The sequence below is a fragment of the Schistocerca serialis genome, chromosome 2 (genome assembly GCF_023864345.2).
Source record: "Schistocerca serialis cubense isolate TAMUIC-IGC-003099 chromosome 2, iqSchSeri2.2, whole genome shotgun sequence".
Taxonomy (NCBI): Eukaryota; Metazoa; Arthropoda; class Insecta; order Orthoptera; family Acrididae; genus Schistocerca; species Schistocerca serialis.
Window position 1 is genome coordinate 598,633,490 of NC_064639.1, and position 27,299 is coordinate 598,660,788.

At 39.6% G+C, this 27,299-nt stretch overlaps 1 protein-coding gene across 1 annotated transcript in view; it reads right to left on the bottom strand.

Moving 5' to 3' along the window:
• The window catches only part of LOC126457632 (E3 SUMO-protein ligase RanBP2), a 302,750-nt gene that overhangs the window by 42,119 nt on the left and 233,332 nt on the right, over positions 1 to 27,299 (bottom strand). The window contains exons 25-27 of the mRNA XM_050094102.1: positions 20,316 to 20,372; positions 6,401 to 6,549; positions 4,952 to 5,861 (exon numbers count right to left, since the gene is read on the bottom strand). Of these exons, the coding sequence (XP_049950059.1) occupies positions 4,952 to 5,861; positions 6,401 to 6,549; positions 20,316 to 20,372 (1,116 nt within the window). The remainder of the gene's footprint in view (positions 1 to 4,951; positions 5,862 to 6,400; positions 6,550 to 20,315; positions 20,373 to 27,299) is intronic.

Here is a 27,299-nt window from a genome sequence, read left to right on the forward strand (position 1 = left end):
ACTCACATTCTTGCTAAACTGTATGACACTGTTGAAGTGCCCAGCAGTCATATTTCTTCTGCAAATCAATGGAGTGTGGATGAAGAAGAAGAAGAAGAAGAAGAAGACATTGTTCAGTTGACAGAATGTAGTCCCTAAAACAAACACAAGCAGAATTTCGAAATGTAACCATGATCCACAAACAAGAACATGGTTTACATGCATGATCCCCGTCATCATCATTTGAAACGGATTCATCGTCTTCAAGGAGGAGATCAAGGTATACCATTGGGATTTTGTTGTTGGCCAATTGCAAATCACTGAGTACTCCTATTAATATTGTTTGCTGATGAAACCACTTTCACTTCTGACAATACCAGTAACACACTTAACTCACATTGGTGGCCCCACAAAACCCAATACGCATTTAACGCTGTGTAGACGACTGATATGAAAACGAACTTCCAGAATTACTTGAGTTCCTTAGGCTAAAGGCAGGGTTATGTTTTAGCAGCATGATGGAGCCCTTGTACATTCTAGTCGTCAGGTGACATAATCTGGATCTGACATTCTCTGGAAGATGGCTTAGCAGAAATGGTCACTTCCTGGCCAACAATGCCTTCAGACTGAAGTTTAACGTATCACTTTGGTGAAGTGATGTGTTGCACGAGCATTCTTCAAACTGATGAATGATGATCACCATTAAAAATATATATATATATATATATATTTATAACATACTGGACATTCTATTGTATGGATGTATGTTTTGTTTATGCAAATGTATCATGAGATGAATGGACACAGCGTACTTGCAAGCCAGGATGATAAACATTGTACCCCATTTGCGGTACCTGCTGGCCGAGAATGTTATTCCATATCTTAGGTTTCTGCCTTGGAGATACAGCTTAATTTTTGGACTTTGTCCTCATCAATGTTTCTGTGATGCTCTGAATAATGTACTAACTTTGAAACATAGTTATTGTGAACAAGAGTACAATACAGAAATGATGTAAATGAGAAGCATTGCATTTATTTCAAGAGTTCGATGTTGGAATTTTAACTTCCAGCAGTAACTGCAGCACTTTGAGGAAAGAAGTTTAATCGTAAGAGGTTGATGAGTGTGCTGAAATAATATGATGAGCAAAATTACCATTTTGGAGAATGGCCAAAAGGAAGTATATTGGGTCTAGGAAACTGGCCACTTATCTCTTTATTTAAAGCATTACTGGAACATGTGTAATTGATGTACCATCTAGAATAATATACACTAAAAAAGGGGCCATGCTTCAAGGTTTATTTTTCATAATTAGTAAGTTCTTTGACAGATAAACTTTAAAAAAAATTGACAAGAAATCTAGCTAGCCTCCCAAGAGTGAGGTGAGTACTGAGCAATTTCTTGCTCTTGGGCTTCGAAAATTTCTTGCCCCACTCAACAAATTAGACATATTTGTAGCAGAATTACAGCAAACTGCAAAATCTAACGAGTACAAGCATTAAGTTATGTCAATATGACCTTATTGTTTCAGCCATTCACAATAGCAGCTGTTATGTCTGCTAATGCTTCTTTCGAAATAATTCTAGACATTGACAACAGGAAACACCACCAGTCAAGGGGCAACCTGCCCCTTGACTGGTGGTGTTTCCTGTTGTCAATGTCTAGAATTATTTCGAAAGAAGCATTAGCAGACATAACAGCTGCTATTGTCAAGGGGCAGGTTGCCCCTTGACTGGTTCTCGTACTACCAGAGTCCAGTTTTTTAGTGATAGTTGGCTTGCATGTCGAGAAAATCACGACACTAACTATAACCAGGTGCAGTCTTTTTCACAAAGTTATGGTATGACATATGTTTGAGCTGGGTCTCTAAAGTGTTAATAACAGAATGCCTTAGCTCCCAATAAGACTTTACTTCGCTACACAGTATCATGGGACAGAACCAGCGGAACATGCCCTGGTTTCTGCCTGTCAGGGGTGGTTGAAAGGTTAAGTCAACAATGAGAAAGTAAACACACTACATGTACTGGTGTTCTGGATTATGAATAGAAAAGTTTTCCTAAGAGAATGTCAAGACAAACTTAGAACAGCTATACGTGGTGTTGTTGAAAGAATTTTAAAGTGTGCTGAAGTCCAAGGTGAAATGTATGATACTAAACTTAGCTTACTTGCCTTTGCTTAAACACCTTCAGCGAATATTTGGGCTACATTGTAAGAGATGTATCTCTGTAACTAATAAAAGCTGGACACACATTATAAGGAATGTTTTAACTAAATATATCTATACTAACCCCTCCTAAAACATTTAATGTTTCCCTGAAACACCTTGTATATGCTGCTTCAGCCTGACAACATCTTCAAGCCACGAGGCAGCTTATGACCACAACATAGCCTTATATGGGACACTGTGCAGCTGTTGGCAGTCATATTCTACACACACTTCAGCTAGGTGTAGACACACACACACACACACACACACACACACACACACACACACACACACACACACTTCATCCTCTACTACAATAAATATAAACTGTAATTGTGGATAATATGTGGTTATAAATATCACAAATTTATTTATTTATCCCTCACAAGAAACTGGGATTTTATTTTTTGAGATATCAAAATGGACTTTTTCTAATAATGAATAAAAAGTTAGGAATGTGTAACTTACTATGAACAGCATAGTGAAAAATAGTAGGAGAACACGGACTTGGGCAAAGGAGTGAAAGAGGAAGCTACCTAGTAGAGTTTTACAAAGGGCATTATTTAATCATCACTAACATATGTTTTAAGAAGCATGAAAGAAGGCTGTATATGTGGAACAGACCTGGGGACACTAGAAGGTTTCAGATTGATTAATTAATGGTACAACATATTTCAAAATCAGATTTCAAACTTTAAGACATTTCTAGTGGCAGAAGTGGCCTAAACATAATTTATTGCTTATAAACTACAGATCAGATCTGAAGCATTTGCAAAAAGGTAGGAAATGAAGGAGATGCGACCTGGATAAGTTGAAAGAACTAGAGGCTGCTGAGAGTTTCAGGACTAACATTAGGCAACAATTAACTGAAAAAGAAGAAATGAATAGAACGGAAGATAAATGGATAGCATTGAGATATGAAATTGTGAAGACAGCAGACGATCAAATAAGTAAAAAGACAAGACCTGATAGATATCCTGAGATAACATGAGATATTGAATTTTGACAAGAGAAGATAATAATAAATGCAACAAACTAAGCAGACAAAGAGGCATACATCTAGAAGCAAGACTTGACAGAAAATGCAAAACAGCCATACAGGAATGGCTAGAGGGCGAAAATAGGGCTGCAGAAATAACATGCACGATTGGGGAAAGATGGCTGCTGCCTACAGGACAATTAGAGAGACCTTTGGAGAAAATAGAAGCAGCTGTATGAATATCAAGCTCTCAGATGCGAATCGAATATTGAGCAAAGAAGGGAACGCTGGCAGACAAAAGAAGTATACCTGAGAGCTATGCAGGGAAACACACTTTAAGTCAATATTATAGAAATACAAGAGGACATAAATGAGGAGAGGAGAGGAGATATGATACTGCTACAAGAATTTAACAGACCACTAAAAGACATAAGTCAAAACAAGTGCCCCAAAGATGATGGACATTCCCTAAGAACAACTGATATTCTTAGGAGTGCCAGCCGCCACAACAAAACTATTACACCTCATATTCAAGAAGTATGACACGGATGAAACACACTCAGAATTCAAGAACACTTTAATAATTCCAATTCCAAAGAAAGCAGGTAGTGATAGGTGTGGATATTACCTATCTATTAGTTTAATAAACAACAACTGCAAAATATTTCTATAAAGTATTTACAGAAGAATGGAAAAACTTTTACAAGCTGACCTCAGGGGAGATCAGTTGGGTTCAAGAGAAATTTAGGAATACGTGGGGGAATAACGATTTTTAGGAATACGTGGGGGAATAACGATTCTACGTGTTGACTGAGTAGGTAAGTTGAAGAACGGCAAACCTACGTTTATAGCATTTGTAAATTGAGAAGCTTTCAAGAATGTTGACTAGACTACAATCTGTAAGTCTGAAGTTAGCAGTGACAAAATCCAGGGAGCAGAAGGTAATTTATAATTTGTACAAAAACCATACTGCTGTTCCACGAGTCTAAGGACACGAAAAAAGAAGCAGTAATTGAGAAGGTTGCAAGACAGGGTAGTAACCTACCCCCATGTTATTCAATCTGCACATTGAGTTAACAGAAGAGGAAACCAAGGAAAGAATTGGAAAGGGCATTTAAGTTCATGCAGCAGAAGTAAAAACTTAGATGTTTACTGTTGACAATGTAATTCTGTCAGAAATGGGAGGGGATTTGGAAGAGCAGTCGAATGGAATGGATAGAGTCTTGAAAACGATATTGTAAGATGAACAACAATAAAAGTAAAACAAGCATTATTGAATGTCATCTAAGTAAGGCACTGCTGAGGGTATTAGATCAGGAAGGGAGACACAAAATGTGGTAGGCGAGTTTTGCTATTAGGGTTAGCAAAGGTAACTGTCAATGGCTGAAGTAGAAAGGATATAAAATGCAGTCTGGCAATAGCAAGCAATGTGTTTTTGGCAAACAGAAACTTCCCAACACTGTATTTAAATTTAAATGTTAGGTGTATTTTCTGGAGGTAAAGAAAGGATCAATTGGTAGGACACATACCAAGACATCAGAGAATAATCAGTCTGGTAACAGAAGGAAGTAGGAGGGATAAAAATTGTTAAGTAAGACCTAGGAATGAATGTAATAAGCAGGATCAAATGGATATAGGTTGTGGTTATTATAAAGAGATGAAGGTTGCACAGGATATGCAAAAGTGGAGAGTTTCAGCAAATTAGTCTTCAGACTGAAGACGAAAACACCACCAACCACCACCACCTCCCCCAATTAATACATGCAACTCAAATAAGAATATTTATTACCTGGTTGCTGTTCCTGTGGCTTTATTTTTGAAGCAAGGTCTGCAAACGTGATGGTCGACTGCACTGAAGAGAATAGACCTTCAGGCTTCAAATTCTCCTCCAATTGCTTTCCTACTGTTCTGTGTTTTTCATCTGGTTGAAGAATACTGTGTGAAGGTTCCATCATGGTTTTCAAATCTGTGCTTTCAGTGGCTGATGATCTCAATATACTTTCAGTTTGAAAGGGTGCAGTAAATCCAAATCCTGGTGTCTTTGAAACTTTGGGCTCGCAACCAAATTTACTTGTTGGGCCAAAATTGAACATAAGGGGCTGGTCCTGCACAGATTTTGTCTGACTAGATGGAGGAAAAAGAGTAAAGAGTGGGGCATTGGAACAACTTTCTACCTTTTGCCCCTGTGAACCAAACAGTGAAGTTCCAGTAGCTAAATTACTGATCTGTTTTTCACTTTCAGATGAACGTCCTGGAGTTTTTCCAAACTCTGGTGTGGATATAGCAGCTTTCTCTGCAACAGTGTTTGTTGCAACAAGTGACGCCACCCCAAATTTGTTCTCGGCATCCAATGAACCTGTCTGATCAATTGTTATATTTTTTGCATCACCTGCAGCCATTGCAGGACTTGTGAAAACTGCTGCTGTGTTCCGGGAGAACCATGATGGATTGGTTGTTGTAGTAGACTGACCGAAAGTAGGATTGAAAGAAAATGTCGGAGGCTGCAAAATACCACTGCCCATCTTGGGTTTGATCGGTGTGGCATTAGAAGTAATTTGCTTATTCTTATCCTCTGTATTATCGTCAACTGTACCAGCTGTTTTCTGTCCAAGGGCAGCCAATGAAAAGTCACCTGAACAATTAGGTTTATGCGCAGACGTGTCCACATTTGATGATTCTGCCCCTCTTTCTCCATCTGACTGTAAAAGAAAACAGATGTCAGAAATAGCAAATACAAGAAAACTAATTAACATTAATCGTTTCAAAATGACGTTAGTCGTCGTGCCATTTGCCTACTTGTCATTTACAATGAATAATATTAGACTAACAGATAAGTAACAAGGAACCTTGAGAAACTTTAGACAGGAGATAAATGAAATAGAGCAACACAACAATTTCCTACTTTTATAATGCTGTCTATTGAAACGTGAAGTTCAAAAATGCACACAGTTTTTGGTAGTCAAATGTAGCCTTGTATACCAAGTATAGATAATTTTATTTATCTGACACGATGAAAATACATAATGTTCAGAGATTTAAACATTTGCTTCACACACAAAAGGCAGCATTAATGTTTGGTTTCTAGTTATTAGTCTACCACTACTTTCCGATCATTTATCAACTAAGCAGATATTTTATGAGAAACTACTGAATTTTACTAACATCAAAGAGTCAGTATGATATTTGCAAGAAGTGTAAGCCTTGCTTGTGTCAAATTTTGATTAAATTAATCACATACCTCTGAAGCTTCATCATCTTTACAGCCTGGACATCCTGGACAGCCTGGTTTTCTTCGATATGCATAAAAATTTGAAGGCAACATCAACCTTTCTGCCTCTGCTTTCTCTTGCTCAGTAACTGCTAATTCGTATATCACCTCTGGTGAATCTGAAATGGAAGTATATTATCTCTGTAACATTATACTTCTCACTTGTATCCAAGCAGTGAATGGATTCTTTGCACAAACAATGAAAGAATTATGGGATTTCTAGAAAAGGATGCTTACACATTAACTTACACCTGATATGCTCCATAAAACCAATCACATTCTTATAATATCTTTAATATTACATAACAATGTATTTATATCAAACCAATGGATACTCTAACAACATTCCAAGAAGCAGGAAACATATCTGTACTAATAGTAATGTAGTGATGGTAATAGCCGTCAATAATACTAAGATTCCATTGTAAACAAAGTTTAGATGGATGTACACTGAAAAGCCAAAGAAACCAGTAGACCTGCCTAATATTGTGTAGGGCCAAGCAAGCACGCAGAAGTATCGTAACATGACGTGGCATGCACTCGATTAACATGTGAAATAGTGGTCCAGCATTGAAATCTACAGCAATTTGCAGAAGCGTTGCACTTCTGTCACATTGAACTATTGGTCTCATTCTTGCAGGACCTTTTCCCGGCCGGCAGCGATGTCAGATTTGATGTTTTCTTGATATTCACAGTACATTCATGAAATGGTTGTATGGGAAAAATCCCCACTTCATTGCTACCTTGGAGATGCTGTGTCCCACCGCTCGTGTGCCGATTACAACACTACATTCAAACTCACTTAAATCTTCATAACATGTCACTGTAGCAGCAATAACCGATGTAACAACTGTGCCAAACACTTGGGGTCTTATATAGGTGTTGCTGACCTCAGCACCATATTCTGCCTGTTTACATCTCTCTGCATTTGAATACGTATGCGTACATCACTTTCCCAGTGTAGGTAGTCAAAATAGTGGACAGAGTATCTTTAGTCAAATGCCTAGCTCTGTCTAACACTACTCATTTCTTACACTCCTGACCACCTACATACCAAGCCGTAACGGGAGGTCTGAGTGAGTAAAAGAAATGCTGTCTTCATTCCCAAGTCTTATTTGTATCCGCAAATATTAAAGTCTTGTAAACCACTGTCGTCCTTTCAGTATACCGAAGCTCTGATGGATGGATTGCACTTGTCCTGTATTTTTATCTGTTATAATTTATGTTCCACTAACTACAAATGTAGAACCTAGTCATTAACACATTTAAATAAAACAAATTTTGCATGTTACTGACCCATTCTGTAAGTTACAGATTTTTGACACGCACTGCGTAACATTGGGGAGTCAAATGAAGTTGTCACAAGTCGCCACATACTGCATACTGTGTAATTTTTCTGACAGTTATGTTTATTTAATACACATTAACTCAAAACAACAACAATACTAAATTACTGTAACACGCTACATTTCTCAATGTAATGTATGTTGCATTGTGTATTTGTTAATACATTTGAGAAATGTTTGGGATTAGCTAAGCAGTTCCAAACTTTTGAGAGACCATTACCGATGAATAAGAACACACAGAAACCAATACCTTTAACAAGGTTTAGTATCTAACTAAAGTTTGGATTAGAATTATTTTTAACTTTTCTATTTTTAAAATTACAGAAAAATACATAATATTTCAATAACATTCAACATATAAAATTCACCATTTTTGTAAGGGATATCAAAACAAAACACAATGACAGTTAATGAGAGGGTTGTTATTGCTTATTTTCACCGATCTATTTTATGAAACTTTCTGGCAGATTACAACTGTGTGCCCGACCAAGACTAACAAGGGGAGGCCGCCAATTGTGAAATTCAGATTCGATTCATACTGCGCATAATAAAAGCTCATGGCCAAAGGTGTAATGTGGCAAAGCACCAAGATGCACTTCTTAGCCGTTGTCGAGAAAATCGACAGTTAAAAGAAACTGTTGCTGTGAAATACTCTCTACGATTAGTAATTTTCTACAGCGTCGTGGCACAGTGGTACGCGCTTGGGTTCGTAATCCGAAGGTCGCCGGATCGAATCTCGCGCCATGCAACATTTTTTATTATTAGTTTATTGTAATGCAAATTTATATATAGAGGGAAACATTCCACGTAGAAAATATATATCTAAAAACAAAGCTGATGTGACTTACCAAATGAAAGTGCTGGCAGGTCGACAGACACACAAACAAACAAACATAAACATACACACAAAATTCAAGCTTTCGCAACAAACTGTTGCCTCATCAGGAAAGAGGGAAGGAGAGGGAAAAGACGAAAGGATGTAAGTTTTAAGGGAGAGGGTAAGGAGTCATTCCAATCCCGGGAGCGGAAAGACTTACCTTAGGGGGAAAAAAGGACGGGTATACACTCGCGCGCGCGCACACACACACACACACACACACACACACACACACACACACACACACACACACACACATCCATCCACACATATACAGACACAAGCAGACATATTTAAAGACAAAGAGTTTGGGCAGAGATGTCAGTCGAGGCAGAAGTGCAGAGGCAAAGATGATGTTGAATGACAGGTGAGGTATGAGTGGCGGCAACTTGAAATTAGCGGAGATTGAGGCCTGGTGGATAACGGGAAGAGAGGATATATTGAAGAGCAAGTTCCCATCTCCGGAGTTCGGATAGGCTGGTGTTAGTGGGAAGTATCCAGATAACCCGGACGGTGTAACACTGTGTCAAGATGTGCTGGCCGTGCACCAAGGCATGTTTAGCCACAGGGTGATCCTCATTACCAACAAACACTGTCTGCCTGTGTCCATTCATGCGAATGGACAGTTTGTTGCTGGTCATTCCCACATAGAATGCGTCACAGTGTAGGCAGGTCAGTTGGTAGATCACGTGGGTGCTTTCACACGTGGCTCTGTCTTTGATCGTGTACACCTTCCGGGTTACAGGACTGGAGTAGGTGGTGGTGGGAGGGTGCATGGGACAGGTTTTACAACGGGGGCGGTTACAAGGGTAGGAGCCAGAGGGTAGGGAAGGTGGTTTGGGGATTTCATAGGGATGAACTAACAGGTTACAAAGGTTAGGTGGACGGCAGAAAGACACTCTTGGCGGAGTGGGGAGGATTTCATGAAGGATGGATCTCATTTCAGGGCAGGATTTGAGGAAGTCGTATCCCTGCTGGAGAGCCACATTCAGAATCTGATCCAGTCCCGGAAAGTATCCTGTCACAAGTGGGGCACTTTTGTGGTTCTTCTGTGGGAGGTTCTGGGTTTGAGAGGATGAGGAAGTGGCTCTGGTTATTTGCTTCTGTACCAGGTTGGGAGGGTAGTTGCGGGATGCGAAAGCTGTTGTCAGGTTGTTGGTGTAATGCTTCAGGGATTCCGGACTGGAGCAGATTCGTTTGCCACGAAGACCTAGGCTGTAGGGAAGGGACCGTTTGATGTGGAATGGGTGGCAGCTGTCGTAATGGAGGTACTGCTGCTTGTTGGTGGGTTTGATGTGGACGGACGTGTGAAGCTGGCCATTGGACAGGTGGAGGTCAACATCAAGGAAAGTGGCATGGGATTTGGAGTAGGACCAGGTGAATCTGATGGAACCAAAGGAGTTGAGGTTGGAGAGGAAATTCTGGAGTTGTTCTTCACTGTGAGTCCAGATCATGAAAATGTCATCAATAAATCTGTACCAAACTTTGGGTTGGCAGGCCTGGGTAACCAAGAAGGCTTCCTCAGGTTGGCGTACGAAGGGGCCATCCTGGTACCCATGGCTGTTCCCTTTAATCGTGTGTGTGTGTGTGTGTGTGTGTGTGTGTGTGTGTGTGTGTGTGTGTCTATATATATATATATATATATATATATATATATATATATAAACAAAGATGAGGTGACTTACCGAACAAAAGCGCTGGCAGGTCGATAGACACACAAACAAACACAAACATACACACAAAATTCAAGCTTTCGCAACAAACTGTTGCCTCATCAGGGAAGAGGGAGGAGAGGGGAAGACAAAAGGAAGTGGGTTTTAAGGGAGAGGGTAAGGAGTCATCCGAATCCCGGGAGCGGAAAGATTTGCCTTAGGGGGAAAAAAAGGACAGGTATACACTCGCACATATCCATCCACACATACAGACACAAGCAGACACCTCATCTTTGTTTTTATATATAATTTTTCCCACGTGGAATGTTTCCTTCCATTATATATATATATATATATATATATATATATATATATATATATATATATATATATATATATATATACTATTAATGAATTGCTTATGCATGTTGGTGAAGGCGGATTGCTCTCCAATTGTACCACCTCCATTTTTTCGTTTGCTTAACAGGGTGTACCAAAGCTCTCTCACGTCCGCACTGATTTTCGACGATGTTATAAGTTGCGCTAGGGACCGCACCTACAAGTTAGCAGGCAACTACGCTGTTATGCGGCGGCTCGTTTCGGTCCATTCAACATCTGTCCTTCAAGTGTAACGAGCGAGTAACGGAGTTTATATTTCATACCTGCCACAGCAAATTTGTGTTCGTGGGGTTTCTATTCTAATTCGAACGTTTGACTTACGCTATACGTATTCTTTTCGGAATATCGTTTCTACTTCTTCCGTTAACTATACGTGGTTAACGTTATAAAGCCAATTAACAACATTTGTGAAATACAACTTTGTTTGCGGAAAACATAATGATGTTCGAAGTCGCCAGTTTTTCCAAGACAAACAACTTTCAACAAGTTATTATATGCATAATTGTTGCAACTGATCTTCATTATATATAATAGAGGGAAACATTCCACGTGGGAAAAATTATATATATAAACAAAAATGAGGTGACTTACCGAACGAAAGCGCTGGCAGGTCGATAGACACACAAACAAACACAAACATACACACAAAATTCAAGCTTTCGCAACAAACTGTTGCCTCGTCAGGAAAGAGGGAAGGAGAGGGAAAGACGGAAGGAAGTGGGTTTTAAGGGTGAGGGTAAGGAGTCATTCCAATCCCGGGAGCGGAAAGACTTACCTTAGGGGGAAAAAAGGAGAGGTATACACTCGCGCGCGCGCACACACACACACACACACACACACACACACACACACACACACACATCCATCCACACATACATACAGACACAAGCAGACATATTTAAAGACAAAGAGTTTGGGTAGAGATGTCAGTCGAGGCAGAAGTGTAGAGGCAAAGAAGTTGTTGAAAGACAGGCGAGGTATGAGTGGCGGCAACTTCTCGTTATCCTCCAGGCCTCAATCTCCGCTAATTTCAAGTTGCCGCCACTTGTGTGTGTGTGTGTGTGTGTGTGTGTGTGTGTGTGTGTGTGTGTGTGTGTGTGCACACACATTTGGGGAAAAAAAAGGGTTGCATGGCGCGAGATACGATCTGGCGACCTTCGGATTACGAACCCGAGCCCTTGCCGCTGCGCCACGACGCTATAGAAAATTATTAATCGTAGAGGGTATTTCACAGCAACAGTTTATTTTAACTGTCGATTTTCTCGACAACGGCTGAGAAGTGCATCTTGGTGCTTTGCCACATTACACCTTTGGCCATGAGCTTTTATTATGCGCAGTATGAATCGAATCTGAATTTCACAATTGGCGGCCTCCCCTTGTAAAACTCGGGACCTTTGCCCTTTGTAGGCAAGTGCTAGACCGACAGAGCTACCCAAGCACGACACACAACCTATCCTCACAGCTTTTCTTCCGCCAGTACCTCGTCTCCTACTTTTCGAACTCCAAATTCTGAAGTATTTCTTATGTTTCATCTCAGCCAATGCACATTATAAACTGCGTTCAAGTTAAACTGGTTCCTTGCATTTGTTTTTGTCGTCACCATAGTAGTAAATTCACTTTCCCTATAGGAAGAGTCAAACTGATGAACTTCTTCTTTGATGGATATTTATCACAAATCTTCCTAAAAATTGTTCCTAGTTCTGTTTTAGAGGAATCTACTTTCAGTGTGTATCTTCATTTACTCCACGAAATTCTGGTCCGACTTTAATGTCACATGTGAAAATATTCAGATTTCATTCATAGAAAATTGTTTTAAAATCCAGTTACTTGGCAAGTCTCCAGTTCAGGAAAATAACTGACGGAATTTACTAGCAATCGTAAGTGCTGACTTATTTAACGTGTGATGAACAATTTTCACTATTTGTGTTAAGTACCACTGTCAGTTCTGGGAATTTCAGCTGTGTGCTGGGAAAGCTCCTATCTGTGAAGAGAACGAACTTTATTACTATCTTCGTTACCTGAGTGAGCACATTCAGAAAATCAAGTGGAAGTGTTTCTGCTGCTAAAGTGAAAAGAAGCATAAACCAATGGCTGAATGTTGCATTTGGAGCAACTTCTTTCATGAATGTGTGGAATGCAGAGTGAACACCCAACATGGAAGGTGTTATCTGTATGTATACCTACCAACTTCAACAAGTGTATCTCACATTCCTCAACAAAATTTTTCAGTAATCGGAAAACTCCTATTCTTCTTTAACACTTGTTATCTTTTACATACTGAACATAAGAAAACAGAAGGGACCAAGATACAACAACCGTTGCAGTGCACAGAAATGAATTCTTACTTCATTGGGTGCCATGGCCAAAATACAAAAAGTAATGTCCCCAATAAGACTTCTGATTGTGTTGTTTGAAAGAGAGATCTTGTTTATCTTTTTCTTCTGTCACTGTCTAGAAACAGCATCACTGCATCTAGTAAGCAAGGCTTGATGGCAGCCTTCCTATTGTAGGATGTTCCTGGTTTTCAACAATTTGAAGAGTGATTTGGTACGGAGTTCAAATTATATCTTCAGTTGACTTCTTTTTGAAAAAGAAGTACTGTGAAAATTTAAGGCCATTAGTCAAGAATGTAACAACTGAATTAATAGCATTTACATTTTGTTACCTATGTTGTTTATGAATTTACTATGAAGCACCTTCATTAGCCTGAAGTCTCTTCATGTTTACTTGCTGCTTGTGCCATTTATTTAGCTACACATTGAAATAATCTCATGATGATCAATATAGTATTGCCATACTTTGTCCACTGCATTTTACCTCATAAACCTGAGGTATGTATTACCTGAGGAAGGAAAGATATGAACTGGTCAGGGTAGTAGCACCATATTTACATCCGAAAAAGACAGGCAGATATTATAAAAGCATATGATGCAGTGTTTTGAAGACTAGAGTGCACTGTGACACACAGCTGTGAATCACTGTCATACAGCTGCATCTGCATTACCACTTAAAGTCAACAACAGACTCGAGTCTGTGATATTGCATCTTCAATCTGGTGCTTGCGGCACAGTATTTTACAGCTGTTTTAAATCCTACCCAAAATTGGTTTTTCAAACTCAGTGTTGTGGGACATTGCAAGTGCGGATGCGTGTCACTGGCGAACGAATATCGCACTACACTGCCACGCAGAATACAGTGTACCACATAACTACATCCCAAATCTGTCAAATGGCTTTCTGTTTGCAAGTGTGACGACCCAGTGAATGCCAGTATTCACAGTGCAGCAGTCGATTCTCGTTAAGTATGATGTGAACCACACACAAACTGAACAACTCCAGATATTTAGAGCGAAAAATGGGAAGTATGGGACCCTATGGACAAAAATCATCACATAAAATAAAGGATGCTTGGCATTGGATCACAAATGGTGTCAGATACGAACTGCTGAAGTAAGAAACAATATGCAAACTTCAATAACAATCACTGAAATTCTGAATATCTCGAATAGATACACCAACTCACAAAGATATTTCCAGTGGCCAAAAAGCACAAAATTATGCCGCATTCTCTTCATGAGATACTGCAGATGTACAATTTGTGTCCATTACTGGTGGTTCAGAGACAACAGATAACCTGTCTTCGAATGACATTCACCAAAAATTTACAAACTGTCCATTCTTGCAATCTAGCAGTTCACTGCCAAGATTATTTCTGCTGTACATTTCCCAATTTAACATTTGAATTTCTTGATTTGCTCCAGCTGCAACCCTGCAAGAACTCCGACTGGAACCAATATGTGTTAAGTGCAAAAATCTGTCAGGTGCGGAGCAGTCCTCACCATAAGTGAGAGCGCGTATGTTCTCCGTTTCCTCTGAAGTACCAAGAACTGGCAGATAGGTGCAAAGCGCTCAGTGTGACCATGCCTTAATGTGTTCAGATATTACCTGTGTAACTTAAAAGTGCACCAACAAAAAGCAGCAGCATTGTTCATAAGCACTAAGGAATTCATGAGCTGCTTAAAGAATGAAACATGGGCAAGACCTGTTAACATGAAACTGAAGGATGGAATGGAATCCATAAATTCTTTGCCAATGAGTACAGAATCTATTTTGGATGACTTCAACAATTGGTTGGGGGGGGGGGTTTGGAAAAAATGACAATGATTCCAGAGTGACAATTTCTGGTTACTTCAGATTAGCAGTGCCATTTTTCATCTTCAATCAACAGGCAGTGTGGTACCTAATTTCATGGTAATGTAATAAATATGACCAATAACAAGACAACAGCAACTTCTTTATCAAGCTGTGATATCAGTGCGTAACATGCAAAAGAATCAAATACCTTTACTGAATAGTTTCCCAGCAATCGTTTGAGAATGACTGCATAGTGCAAAAAGATGTGAACCAAACTCTGGGGTTGTTAATTTTTCATGCAAAAACTGAAACTTTTTAAAAAACAAATTCAGCAAGGGCTGCAGCTTTGCTTCATTCACATTAAGATTTTTTTCAGGAACATAGCAGACCTTTGTATTTTCAGATTTGTGCTTTCTCTGAATCCAACACAGATGCAAGAGCAATTCTCTGTGTGGTAAAAGAAAAATTTGGCAAGTCTGTGACAAAGAATTGCAGGAATGAGTCCGAAAATAATCGGCGCATATCAAAGCCACCATCAACATTGAGCAAGTCAAGTTATTAACATCATAGCACAGTACAATTTTTCTGAAAGTGTAAAACAGTATCAAGCAAATCAGGCATTCTGAAATGGTATTTGAACACAGACTAATGTGACAGAAGAACACAACCTACATCACAGGGAGTTCATCCCTCTGTTTTCACTACCAAACTAGATTTTAATTTAGGCCCATATATGGTGTGTTTTATATTATAACCTACTTCCTATGTATATATGTCACTTCAATGTATTTCAAAGCTCATTGTAGATCTCTCAAAAATGCATTGTTATTGGTACGATTTGTTATAAAATAATGGGAAACGTTACATTGGTAGTTTGCTATATAATTTGTGTGTCACCAAAGTATTTCATTTCAAGGCAACGGAACATTGAAAATTCATCAGAAATGATGTGTTGTTGGTATAACTGTTGTAATTAAGTATCTGTTAATAACCTATCACTGATTAAAGTCTTCGGAAGATGGTAAAATACAAAACATGGTCTTACGTCATGGGAAGTTCAGGGCATCATAGTGGGTTGAGGCATCGAAATGAAGAATTACAAATTGATGTATCACCAATTCCAAATATTTTTTATGCACCTTCACATTTTCCAAAAGATTGTGCAACTTATATATTTATTTAATAGAAGTATGTTCTGTAATATTCAATGTTATGTAAAAGTAAGTGTGGTCTCTCTGAAGAAAGAGTCTGATTGGTTTTATCTGCAAGAGAGCTTGCAGTATTTGCAAGGAGTCTGCTCCTCAATAGAAACAGTGATCAAGAAAGAATGACTCCATGGCTTTACTGAAAGTAAGAATGATGAAACACTGTGAAAGACTATTGTAAATTTGTATGGCACTATTTGTAATGGAGCTTTCCTAAATTGGTGCCCTTATTGACTGGAAACAGAACATCTCTTTTGCATTATGTTCGGGGATATTGAGGTTTTTATTTGCAATAATAGGAAAAGTAGATCTTCTGATCACTATACACAGAAGAGGTGCTGAGTTGCAGACAGGCACAATGAAAATATTGCTAAATGTGAAGGCCTTCTTTGGAAATAGAAAAGACACACACACACACACACACACACACACACACACACGGCCATTATTTGCGGATGCTGTGGCCCGAGACAGTGGCATATGAAGCGTTCATGTGCAGAGTGGGAGGAACAGAGACAGGCAGGAGAGAGAGAGAGAGAGAGAGAGAGAGAGAGAGAGAGAGAGAGAGAGAGAGAGAGAGTGTGTGTGTGTGTGTGTCATATGCTGAAGCTCACATTGTAGGAAGATGACAAGGAGCTTGGGTGCACCCTTGTGAAAAGAATTTGCTGGCCTTTGTCTCCAGATAGCTGTATTAAGGATTATAACCACTGTCTTCCCAAATGTGAGTCCAATATGTTAATCACTGCTCTACTTTGGTTGATGATTGTGTTTGAATCACCTGACATTTCAGAAATAGAGGCATGGTGATCTAGCAGCTGCCATGCACATTTAGCCTTCACAAGTATAATAACTTCATCAACTGACATTTAACCTTATTAGAACACAAAATTAACACTGTGGAAGTAACACTAAGTGGTAAAATGTTTGTAGAGGTTTTTAATGTAGTTTTAAGTCTTGCACTAGACAGGATAGCTGAGCAGTAGGCATAGCTGTAGCACTCTGAACTGTTGTCAAGGAAAGAATCTCACAGAGAAATAGTTGTGGTGCCACTTCAGTTAGCTATCTCACCATCTTTGCGTTATCACTTTCAACCATTTTGAAATTTTTATATTCTTTACTATTGTTTATAAAACTGACAACAAATGCTTGCAGTAAGTATAAAGGGTTTCCTGTTTACTATCTTAGTGCTTGAAACTCAACATCGATGGTTTCTGGCAAGACTTCAGTGTTACAATTCTTGTGTCTTGTGTTTGACATCAATAGCTTCTTCACACACTTCTGTTTGTTGTTAGGTGCTGAAAGAATGCAATTATCTGTCTTCCGAGCCACTTGTGGACACTCTCTTACAAAAGACCAAGTCTCAATATACAATGTCACATGCAATGTAGGCTGACAGATCTTTTAAAAAAATGATGTTGCTTGGACTAGATCAAGACAAGAAGTACTCTCTACACAGATCAGTTTGGCAGTCACTTTTTACAGTGTCCACTGTAGCTAATACTTTTTTTTTGCTTTCTCTCCTCGTCTTCTATACACCTTCAAACTATATGCCAAGGAACAAGTGGTCCCAAGCACATGGATACACTTACTTGCTGTCTCACCTTGTAGATGTGACGAGTTCAAGATGCAGATCTCCGTGCTGCTCTACCTCTACCTCTTCACCTCCGAGTAACTACTGCAACCTACACCCTTCTGAATTTGCTTACTGTATTCATCTCTTGGTCTCCCTCTGTGATTCCTCCCCCCCCACCACCACCACCAAATGCTTCTCTCCAGTATTAAATTAGTGACCCCTTTATGTCTCAAAATTGTCCTATCAATTGATCCCCTCTTCTAGTCAGACTGTGTCACAAATTTCTTTTCTCCCCAGTTCAACTCAGTACCTCCTCACTAATTACGTGAACTATCCATCTAATCTTCAGCATTCTTCTGTAGCCCTACAATTCAAAAGCTTTTATTCTCTTTAGACTAAACTGTTTATTGCCCATATTCCACATCCACACATGGCTACACTTTGTAAAAGTACTTTGAGAAAAGACTTGCCGACACTTACATCTATAAATCTACACTCTTTTTCAGAAACACTTTTCTTGCCATCGTCAGTCTCTATTTCAGCCATGATTAGTTATTTTTCTGCCCAAACAGCAAAACTCATCTACTACTTTCAGTGTCGCATTTCCTAATCTAATTCCCTCAGCAGCACCTGACTTAATTTGACTACATTCCATTATTCTCATTTTGCATTCGTTGATGTTCATCTTATATCATCCTTTCAAGACACTGTCCATTTTGTTCAACTGCTCTTCCAAGCCCTTTGCTGTATTTGACACAATTACAATGTCATTGGCAAACCTCAAAGTTTTTATTTCTTCTCCCTGGACTTCAATTCCTACTCCAAATTTTTCTTTTCTTTTTGCTCAATATACAGATTGAATAACATTGGAGACAGCCTACAACCCTGTCTTGCTCCCTTCTCAATCACAGCTTGCCTTTCATGCCTCTCTCTCCTTACAACTGCCATCTGGTTTCTGTACAAATTGTAAATAGTCTTTTGCTACCCGTATTTTACCACTGCCACTTTATGAATTTGAAAGAGAGAATTGTAGTCAACACTGTCAAAAGTTTTCTCCAAGTCTACAAATGGTATAAATATAGGTTTGCCTTTTCTTAACCTATCTTCTATGAGAAGTCATGTGGACAGTATTGCCTTGCATTTTCCTACATTTCTCCGAAATCAAAAATGGTCTCCCCAATTCGGCTTCCACCAGCTTTTCCATTCTTCTGCGAAGAATGCGTGTTAGTATTTTGTAACTGTCACTTATTAAACTGACAGTTCGGTAATTTTAACACCTGTCAGCCATTTCTTTGGAATTGGAATTACTACATTATTCTTGGAGTCAGAGTATTTCACCTGTCTCAGACATGTTCACAACAGATGGAAGAGTTATCATGGCTGGCTCTCCCAAGGCTGTCAGTAGTTCTGATGAAATGTCATCTGCTCCCGGGACTTTGTTTCGACTTAGGTCTTACAGCGTTCTGTCAAATTCTACTTGTTGTATTGTATCTCCCATCTCACCTTCATCTATGTCCACTTCCATTTCTACAATATTGCCCGCAAGCACATCTCCTTTGTATAGATCCTCCATATACTGCTGCTTCTTTTCAGGTTTCCCTTTTTTGCTTAGGACTGATTTTCCATCTGAGCTCTTGGTATTCATACAGCTGCTTCTCTTTTCTCCAAAGGCCTCTTTAATTTCCCTGTACGCAGTCTACCTTTTTTCTGGCGACACACGCTTCTAAATCCTTACATTTGTCCTCTAGCTATTCCTGCTTAGCCATTTTGCATTTCCCGTCAATCTCATTTTTTAAATATTTGTATTTCCTTTCGACTGCTTCATTCATAGCATTTTTATATTTTCTACTGTCATCAATTAAATGCAATATCTTGTGTGTTAACCAAGGGTTCCTATTAGCCCTTGTCTTTTTACGTATTTGATCTGCTGGTGCCTTCAAAGCTACTTATTTGTCTTCTACTGTATTCCTTTCTTCTGTTCTTGCCAATCGTTTCCTAATGCTCCCTCTGAAACTCTCAATAACCTCTGTTTCTCCAGGTCCCATCTCCAGAATTTCCTAGCTTTTTGCAATTTCTTCAGTTTTAATCTACAGTTCATAACCAATAAATTGTGGTTAGAGTCCAACCTGCCCCTCGATATGTCTTACAATGTAAAATCTAGTTCCGTAATCTCTTATCGTTACATAATCAATCTGAAACCTTTTGGTGTCTCCACACTTCTCCCACATTATAGTCTTCTTTCATGATTCTTAAAGCAAGTGTTAGCTATGATTAAATTATGTTCTGTGCAAAATTCTACCAGCTGGCTTCCTCTCTCACTCCCCTAGCCTATTTGTAACACTAATGTATGGAACGCGATACCTACTATCTCCAACAAATAGCCTCTTGATCCTCTGCTATCTACTTAGTGCCTATTGTGTTAAATCACCATGAGCAACACTGAATTTTATGAAGCCTGTACACTATATTTTATATAATACATTTAGATTTTTCATAGTATGCCATTTGCATTAAAGGCAGTCAATTTAATGGTTTAGTACATTACTTTTAGCAGATAAATTAATACTGGGTGTACTGTAAGTTTATCATGCATTGATCAGTAACAGATCATCATTAAAATTATTTGAATAAAGTTTTCCACTGAAGCTGTAAGATTATGTGAAAAAACTAAAAATCTAAAAAATAATTCTCTTCACTTACCATCAACTTTTTCATGTGATGCTTTTGACACTCCACCAAAAAGTGGTTGAACAGCACCTGCAAAAAGTATTTCTAATAGCTCAAAATAGGCTTCTCTCTTAATAGAAATAGGAGGGCTTTTATGAACTGCACCGAGACAGAAACAGCCTGACTTACAAAATACAACAAATCAGTAAATTCTGGAAACTTGTGATGTCAAAAATATTTGCTGGGAGCTACTGCAACTTCCATTCAAAATCTCATTCTTAATACTCAGTGTATGGACTATCATTTAATCTGTAAATTTTAATACATTTATCACCTAAACTTCTAAGGACGAATAACTAGATACTGCACCATAAAGAAGAAATAAAGTAAGTTATTAGTACCAGATAATGGTACTTACGGAAGATACAGACATCCAGTTGTGTGTAGAATTGTAGAGGACCGCTAGCACATTCAACACATCACTGTGACTTCCAACAACTTTCAAAAATTTAGTAACTAATGCAAAATTCAAGGAATCATCTGACTTAACCGAGTGATGTTCTCATGTTTGGGTTTTTTCCTATTCATTTAGAGAGAAGAAGATTCCATGATCAGAGCTAAGCACAACCAGACTGTGGGTGAGGAGAGGAATGGAATGGAATGGAATGGAGTGCTTTTGGAATCATGGTTTAAATCTGTCACATAACAGGCAATAAGATGCAGCCTTGCTGTTTTGTGTCTAGAAGAAAACCAGCTATTCATGAATAGCTAAACTTTTTTGTGACACAGGAGTTGGAGAGTTACTTTAATTGGGAATTTATTGCTCAACACACTTGACCACAAGAAATCACTGCATGCATCCACCTGTGAAGTGGACGTGGAAGTGGACATATGCTCTCAGTGCAGTTCACTAGAGCACATCGTATTTCTAACGGGACAATACAGCTTGTGTCACATAAATCTTACAGTACACTTTAAATACCCATTTCAAACCAAGGCCATGAGTGAGCTTTCAGTTTAAAGGCAGGAAGGATTATCAGTACGGGAATTTTCCACTTAATTGGGACATCCAATAGCAATTGCTATCTTGAGACCTATCACTGATGATCGACTTTGGTTAAGAACATCAGCTCATGGCCACTGCCAATGATCAGTAGCTCCTACAAACAATAATTTATACAATGTAACTGTGCACTGCCTTTTTTTTTTTAAAGACAACTAAGAGGGTTTTGTTGACTCAGATATGCACAACTATTGCAATATGATCAATTTTCCCACTGTTTCCATTACAAGCAACAGGAAAAACCTGGCACCATGATGTGGAAGGAGGCAAGAAAGGAACACCTGAAGTGGAATGGTATCGCATTACGTTCTCTTCACTGCGTATGCAGAATTTGTCCAATTTCTGATGATGGATTGTATAGGACGCAGAAGCCCAGGTGCTGAACAATATTGCAGGCACACAGTATCACAGGTTCCACAAGAAGGTGGGTAAAGTTTGGCCAGTACCACGTAGAGGTAATGGATACCTCTCATTTTTAGCCAAGGTTATTTGAGGGCTGCGCATTATCAGGACAGGATTCTTTATTTTATTAGCTTCATATGACTTATTCTTTCATTTCTTGCTCACCTTGAATCTAAGCCTATAGACAGTTTCAGGTTACCAATTAGTGTAGATGTTTTTTGAACTGTTTACATTTGAATTCCATTTCTAGTACATCCACGGAGGTGAATCATATGTTCTTGCTATTTGTTCATGCTGCCTGTTGTATCAATGAAACCAACATAATGAAGTGAACAAAAATTCTGAGTACTGCTAGTTATTACACTACCAAAAAGGATGACACTGAAGAATTAAGTACAACAAATGACCAATCCACATACTAGATAAACAATGAAGAAAGTTGCCTATCTGCCAGACAGAAAAAAGCTAAATCCAGCTTCTAAGTGTTGTTGATATTTATGTTATAATTAACTTATTTGAAAAATGTAGTACAATTACAACTACTATATTGAAATGACTTTTCAATTTTAAACTTTGGTCACAAATTTTGGCAACAATATTATGTTAAGAACATGAAGTAAAACACACACAGGCCTTTTCACCCTGGTTTCAATATGTGCCATTTACATGTACAGAGCCTCTCCATAATATAGGGTGTATCAAAAAGTATCATCCGATTTGTCACATCTATATTACTGAAACTAATAAACATATACACTGAATATTTTTTTTTCAATGAGCAGGAAACTCAAAAGGTTTTTTTAATTTTTTTGTTATACCTTTTCATAGGTGTTCAATATGGACCTATCCTACAATATTTCTGATGTGTGGGTACTCATACCGAATAGAAGTAAATGGGGAAATTTAACTTATGCAAATAAGGACAGCATAAATTATCATAGATTTGTCTGACCCACAAGAATTTCGTGGAGATGGTTGAAGAACCAAACTGACTAATGCTTTAAGACAGATGTGAACTGTTCCTTGATTTGGTTGATTGGGGGTAAGGGACAAATCAGCAAGATCATCAGTCCCTCGATCAAGGGTTCTTTCGTATGGAGGTATTAACGTCTACCAGGAATGTGCTTGGATAAGGAAAGTACATAGAAGTTTTAAAAGTGAGGCACTAAAGACAATACTGATGCCAGAGCTGCAAAAAAAAACTATTTACGGGCCTGTTTGGTACACAGGTTGGAGTAGATATGTGTTCTCCCAGGACTCAGCAATGGTGAGAACACCCCCCTCCCCCTGGGGTTCTACATGCACATGCAAAGGTGGCAGGCTCTCACACAACTCTCCCACCCAAAACCCACAGACAAAGTGTTAAAGAGGAAGATCGGGCCCACTTAACAGAGTGCTACTCCTAAAACAGAAAATGGAGCAGGAAAAGAGAAAAATCTCTTAAAAACAGAGGAAATTAGCGGGAACAATTTCAAAGCTGAAGACGCTATTGAGGCACAATCCCGGCAACCATAGATCAAGTGGGACATATGAAAAAGAAAATCGCAGTCGGCACTTGATGAGCTGTGGCCAAGGAAGCAAAGCGAGTTAAGATTCTGAATGCAGCTAGTCTTTCAATGACGAATATGGGGCAGCCGAGTTGGCATCTTGTCACAGATGTGTCCCAAAAATCGAGACTGTGCAACAATGTACCAGCTCTGTTTACCCAAGTAGAGGGCTGAATCAGAACGTACCGTGGTACGACGATAAAAATGTACGGCCCATGTTTTTGCAGAAGAAAACTGGAAATCATGGGTAAGGTTAAAAGTAGAGGCTCATCGAATGATGTCTTGAAGCTGGCATTCAGTGAAAGCTATAGTGGAAGCTGTACCAAACGCAAAAGTTGTCGATATACAGAATGGTAGTAAGAAGTGGCTTGACAGAGGTGGGAGAGGGATACCCACCACAGAGCCCTGTGGGACACCACTCTTGGACCTGTGGACTCAGATGAATAAAAATTGGTAGGGAGCCTCGGAAGACCCAGCCATGGAGAGTAAGGAAATGTGATGAAGCCAAGCAGTGTAAGATGTATGCAGGTCAAAAAAGGTTGTAATCATAAAGTGTTGGCACTGAGAAAAATCATGTCAGACTGCTGTTTTCAACCTAAACAGATGGTCAGTTGCAGAACGTCCCTCCTGAAAACCACATTGATATGGGGAGATAAGGCTGGTCAGTTGCAGAACATGGTTGAAGACCCTGAGGAGATGGAGCCATGGACTAACAGTCAGGCGATTTATTTTCTGAGTGTGAATGCTATCAGGACCTGAGTCTATACCGTGAGATGATGCAAGCACCTGAAGTAATTCCCAGTCAGTGGATGGTTCATTATATAATTTGCAATGCCAAGGGGCTAAGGAGAGGGGGATGTCTTCAGCTTGTGCTAACGCAATTGGAAGGTAGTTGCACAAGAATAGGGTGCCGATGCTGTCATAAAGTCCATTGCAAGGTGTTCAGCACAGTTGTCGATCTTTGGTGGCCCAGAAAACTATGGCGCTTGCCCCACACCTGGTATGAAGAGGCATACTTTCCCAGAAAGGAAAGCACTTCAGCATTCCTTCTTATTGTGTCCAATTAGACAGGGAGCCTTAGCATGAAGTCACTTAAAAGTTGTATGGTTGGTCTGTGAAGGTTGTCACTTGAAATGTTGTAAGGCTCTTCAGCAACCCTGAACAGCTGTTGCAATGTCTTTTGTCCACCATGGCACCGACCAGCAATGTCGAGGACTTGTAGAATATGGAAAGCAGTTCCAGTGGCAAGAAGGTATACAATTGTCAGTTGGTTCTTTGAAGTACCCAATGTGATAACTGATCTGTCTGGCTGTGGCAAGGAAGTGACAGGATCACCGGAAAGTGGTCACTATCGCAAAGATCGTAATATAGTAACCAATGTAATCAAACAATGAGACTGGGTGAAGAGAGTGTCAGGTTGAAAAGGTGCCGTTTGGCAATGAAATGGGTAGGAGCACCATCAGTGAGGATATACACATCACCGGCAGTAAGAAGCTGGTCAATTAGAAGGCCTCTACCAGATGAAGTGGTACTCCTCCACAGGGCCTAGTGCGCACTGATCTCCCAAAGCGGAAAAACAGGGGTGCAGGGAATAGGGATAAACAGCAAAGGTACTATGGACAGTCTGCATCCAAATTCACATAAAATGTGAAGTCTATAGCCATCCGGATATTCTAATTTCCATTCTGCGCTCTTTTTCCTTCATAAATTCGACAATAGTGGGCTTTACATTGAAAACTCATCCCAGGCATGCCCCCATTGACTAATTCCATCAACAACTGTTGGTGGTATACAGCAGAATTAATGCGTTTGATTTCAAAAATTCAATTCAGTTTCTTCATGCCCTCCACACTTGCAAATTTACCATAAAATGCTTCTTGATATTCAGAATAATGAAACCCATCTGACGATCACTGATTTTTTGCTCTTTCACTGTCAAATAAGTTTTAACTCTTTCTGCATGGTGTTGTAATGAGATTTCGTAGCAAATTTGCGTTAAATGTTGATCAAGCTATGGCAGAACAGATACTGAGAATTCTCTTCACTCCCCCCTGTCATTCACATTAATCTTTAAGGATTTATGATGATAGATCACTGCACTACCTCTTTTTGTGCCAACAGCCACCTGACCTGTCAACATCTGTCATTACAAGAACGTACGGTGAAAGGTAAACAGCACTGACATCACAATTTTGCCCAACTGAAGAGTGATGCCAGTCAAAAAATGCCACACCATAATGCTACATGAAATGTTGTGCTGTACCAAGTACTTCTGGAGAGAAATGAGTAAAGCTGAGATATACCGAGCCTTGGCCTGCACACCAAGCCTGCGTGCCATATGGCACCCAATGGCTGGCCCTGTTGTAGAGGGATGCAAACTGCAGATGAGGAGGAAATAAGGTGTTGCAGTATTGGCAGGTGACAATAATATCCATAATAATTCCAACAAACAATCAACCACATTAGGAGTGTCCACACTATGCGTGAAGGTGACAATCTCTCTCTCTCTCTCTCTCTCTCTCTCTCTCTCTCTCTCTCTCTCTCCTCCCCCCCCCCCCCCCCCCCTTCCTCATCCTCCTCCACAGACCACGCTCCCTTCAGCCACTGTCTGGAATCAGTTTCAAGGAAGAGGGGTCCCAAGAGGGAGCTCTGTCAACCAGCAGATGTAGCTGTTCAAGGAGGACACTGGGTGTAGGAACTTATTCCCTACGATGGAGCCACAAGAACCATAAGGGAGAAGAGTGTTGGGAGAAATGATTTCAAAGTTGAGGTTGTGGGAGTGATGGCTGTGACCTTTGCATAACTGGTCATCACAGCAACATGATGTAGGCATTCATAGTTTTTTATGCCTCAGAATACAACAGGCAGTCAAAGAGATTTACATGCCTGTATTTTCTTTTTTCTTTAAGACTGGGGAAACCAGTGAATATGGAAGATGGAGTTCTGTGCAACTGTCACACAAAGGTGGTTGTGCACTAGGACTACTTTCATGCAGTGAAAATCTGCCATATTTTGGATCTACCAGGCAGCAGGTTGACATATGACCAAAGAGTGAGCATCAGAAGACATCATTGGTGGCGAGATGTCACAGGTACTCCTCATACCTATACACCATATGACCAAAGAGTGAGCTTCAGAAGACATCATTGGTGGTGGGATGTCACAGTTACTCTTCATACCTATACACGACACTTTTTCTGGCATTACATACTCTTCAAGGGCTAACAAAAAGGCACCTGTATCTGTTCAGTTATCCTTGGGATTTTTTTTCTGACAAAAATTACACTTCGCTGCTCATGATCAGCCTGTAGTTCCTCGTTTGGAGAATTAAGGTATCTGAATTTAGTCCAAGGAATCATCTTCCAAAATCTTGCATGGGGCAATGGTCACCAGTAAGTCTTCCAGATGATCACTTGCCCCACTTGCCCAAATAGCAGTAGACTGTCCACCAGAGCAATTCATTGCATGTGTTTCACAATGACTCAACTTCTCCAAATTTATTTTCAATCTGTTACAAATTAGAGAGAGAGAGAGAGAGAGAGAGAGAGAGAGAGAGAGAGAGAGAGAGAGAGAGAGAGAGAGAGAGAGAGAGAGAGAGGTGTTGTCATAGTTAAATTACCCCTTTCAGTTCAAGTACATACCAAGTACTGAATAAATTGTTTACTTCCCAGACATCTGGCTTGTCCCTCTTCCTGTGAGGCAGCCATGGTAGGGAAAGCAGCAGCACTGTAAGTGTCTACATTGAGATGTCTAGACCTGTCTAGTGAGACAGCCACATTGGAACAATTGTATGAAATGTCCACCCTAAATGACACTACTCTGATAAAGGCTCTCACAACAGGTGCCACCCACCCACAGCAAAGATAATCTGGCAAAACTGCGACTGCCGTGAGTCCTGATACCATGGAAAAATGGGCATCTACTCCTTGGCATGCATGGTAGTGCTAGCATCTTTAGTATCTGCTGCGTGATCCCCCTGTTATCAGGGAGCTCAATCAAAAGGGT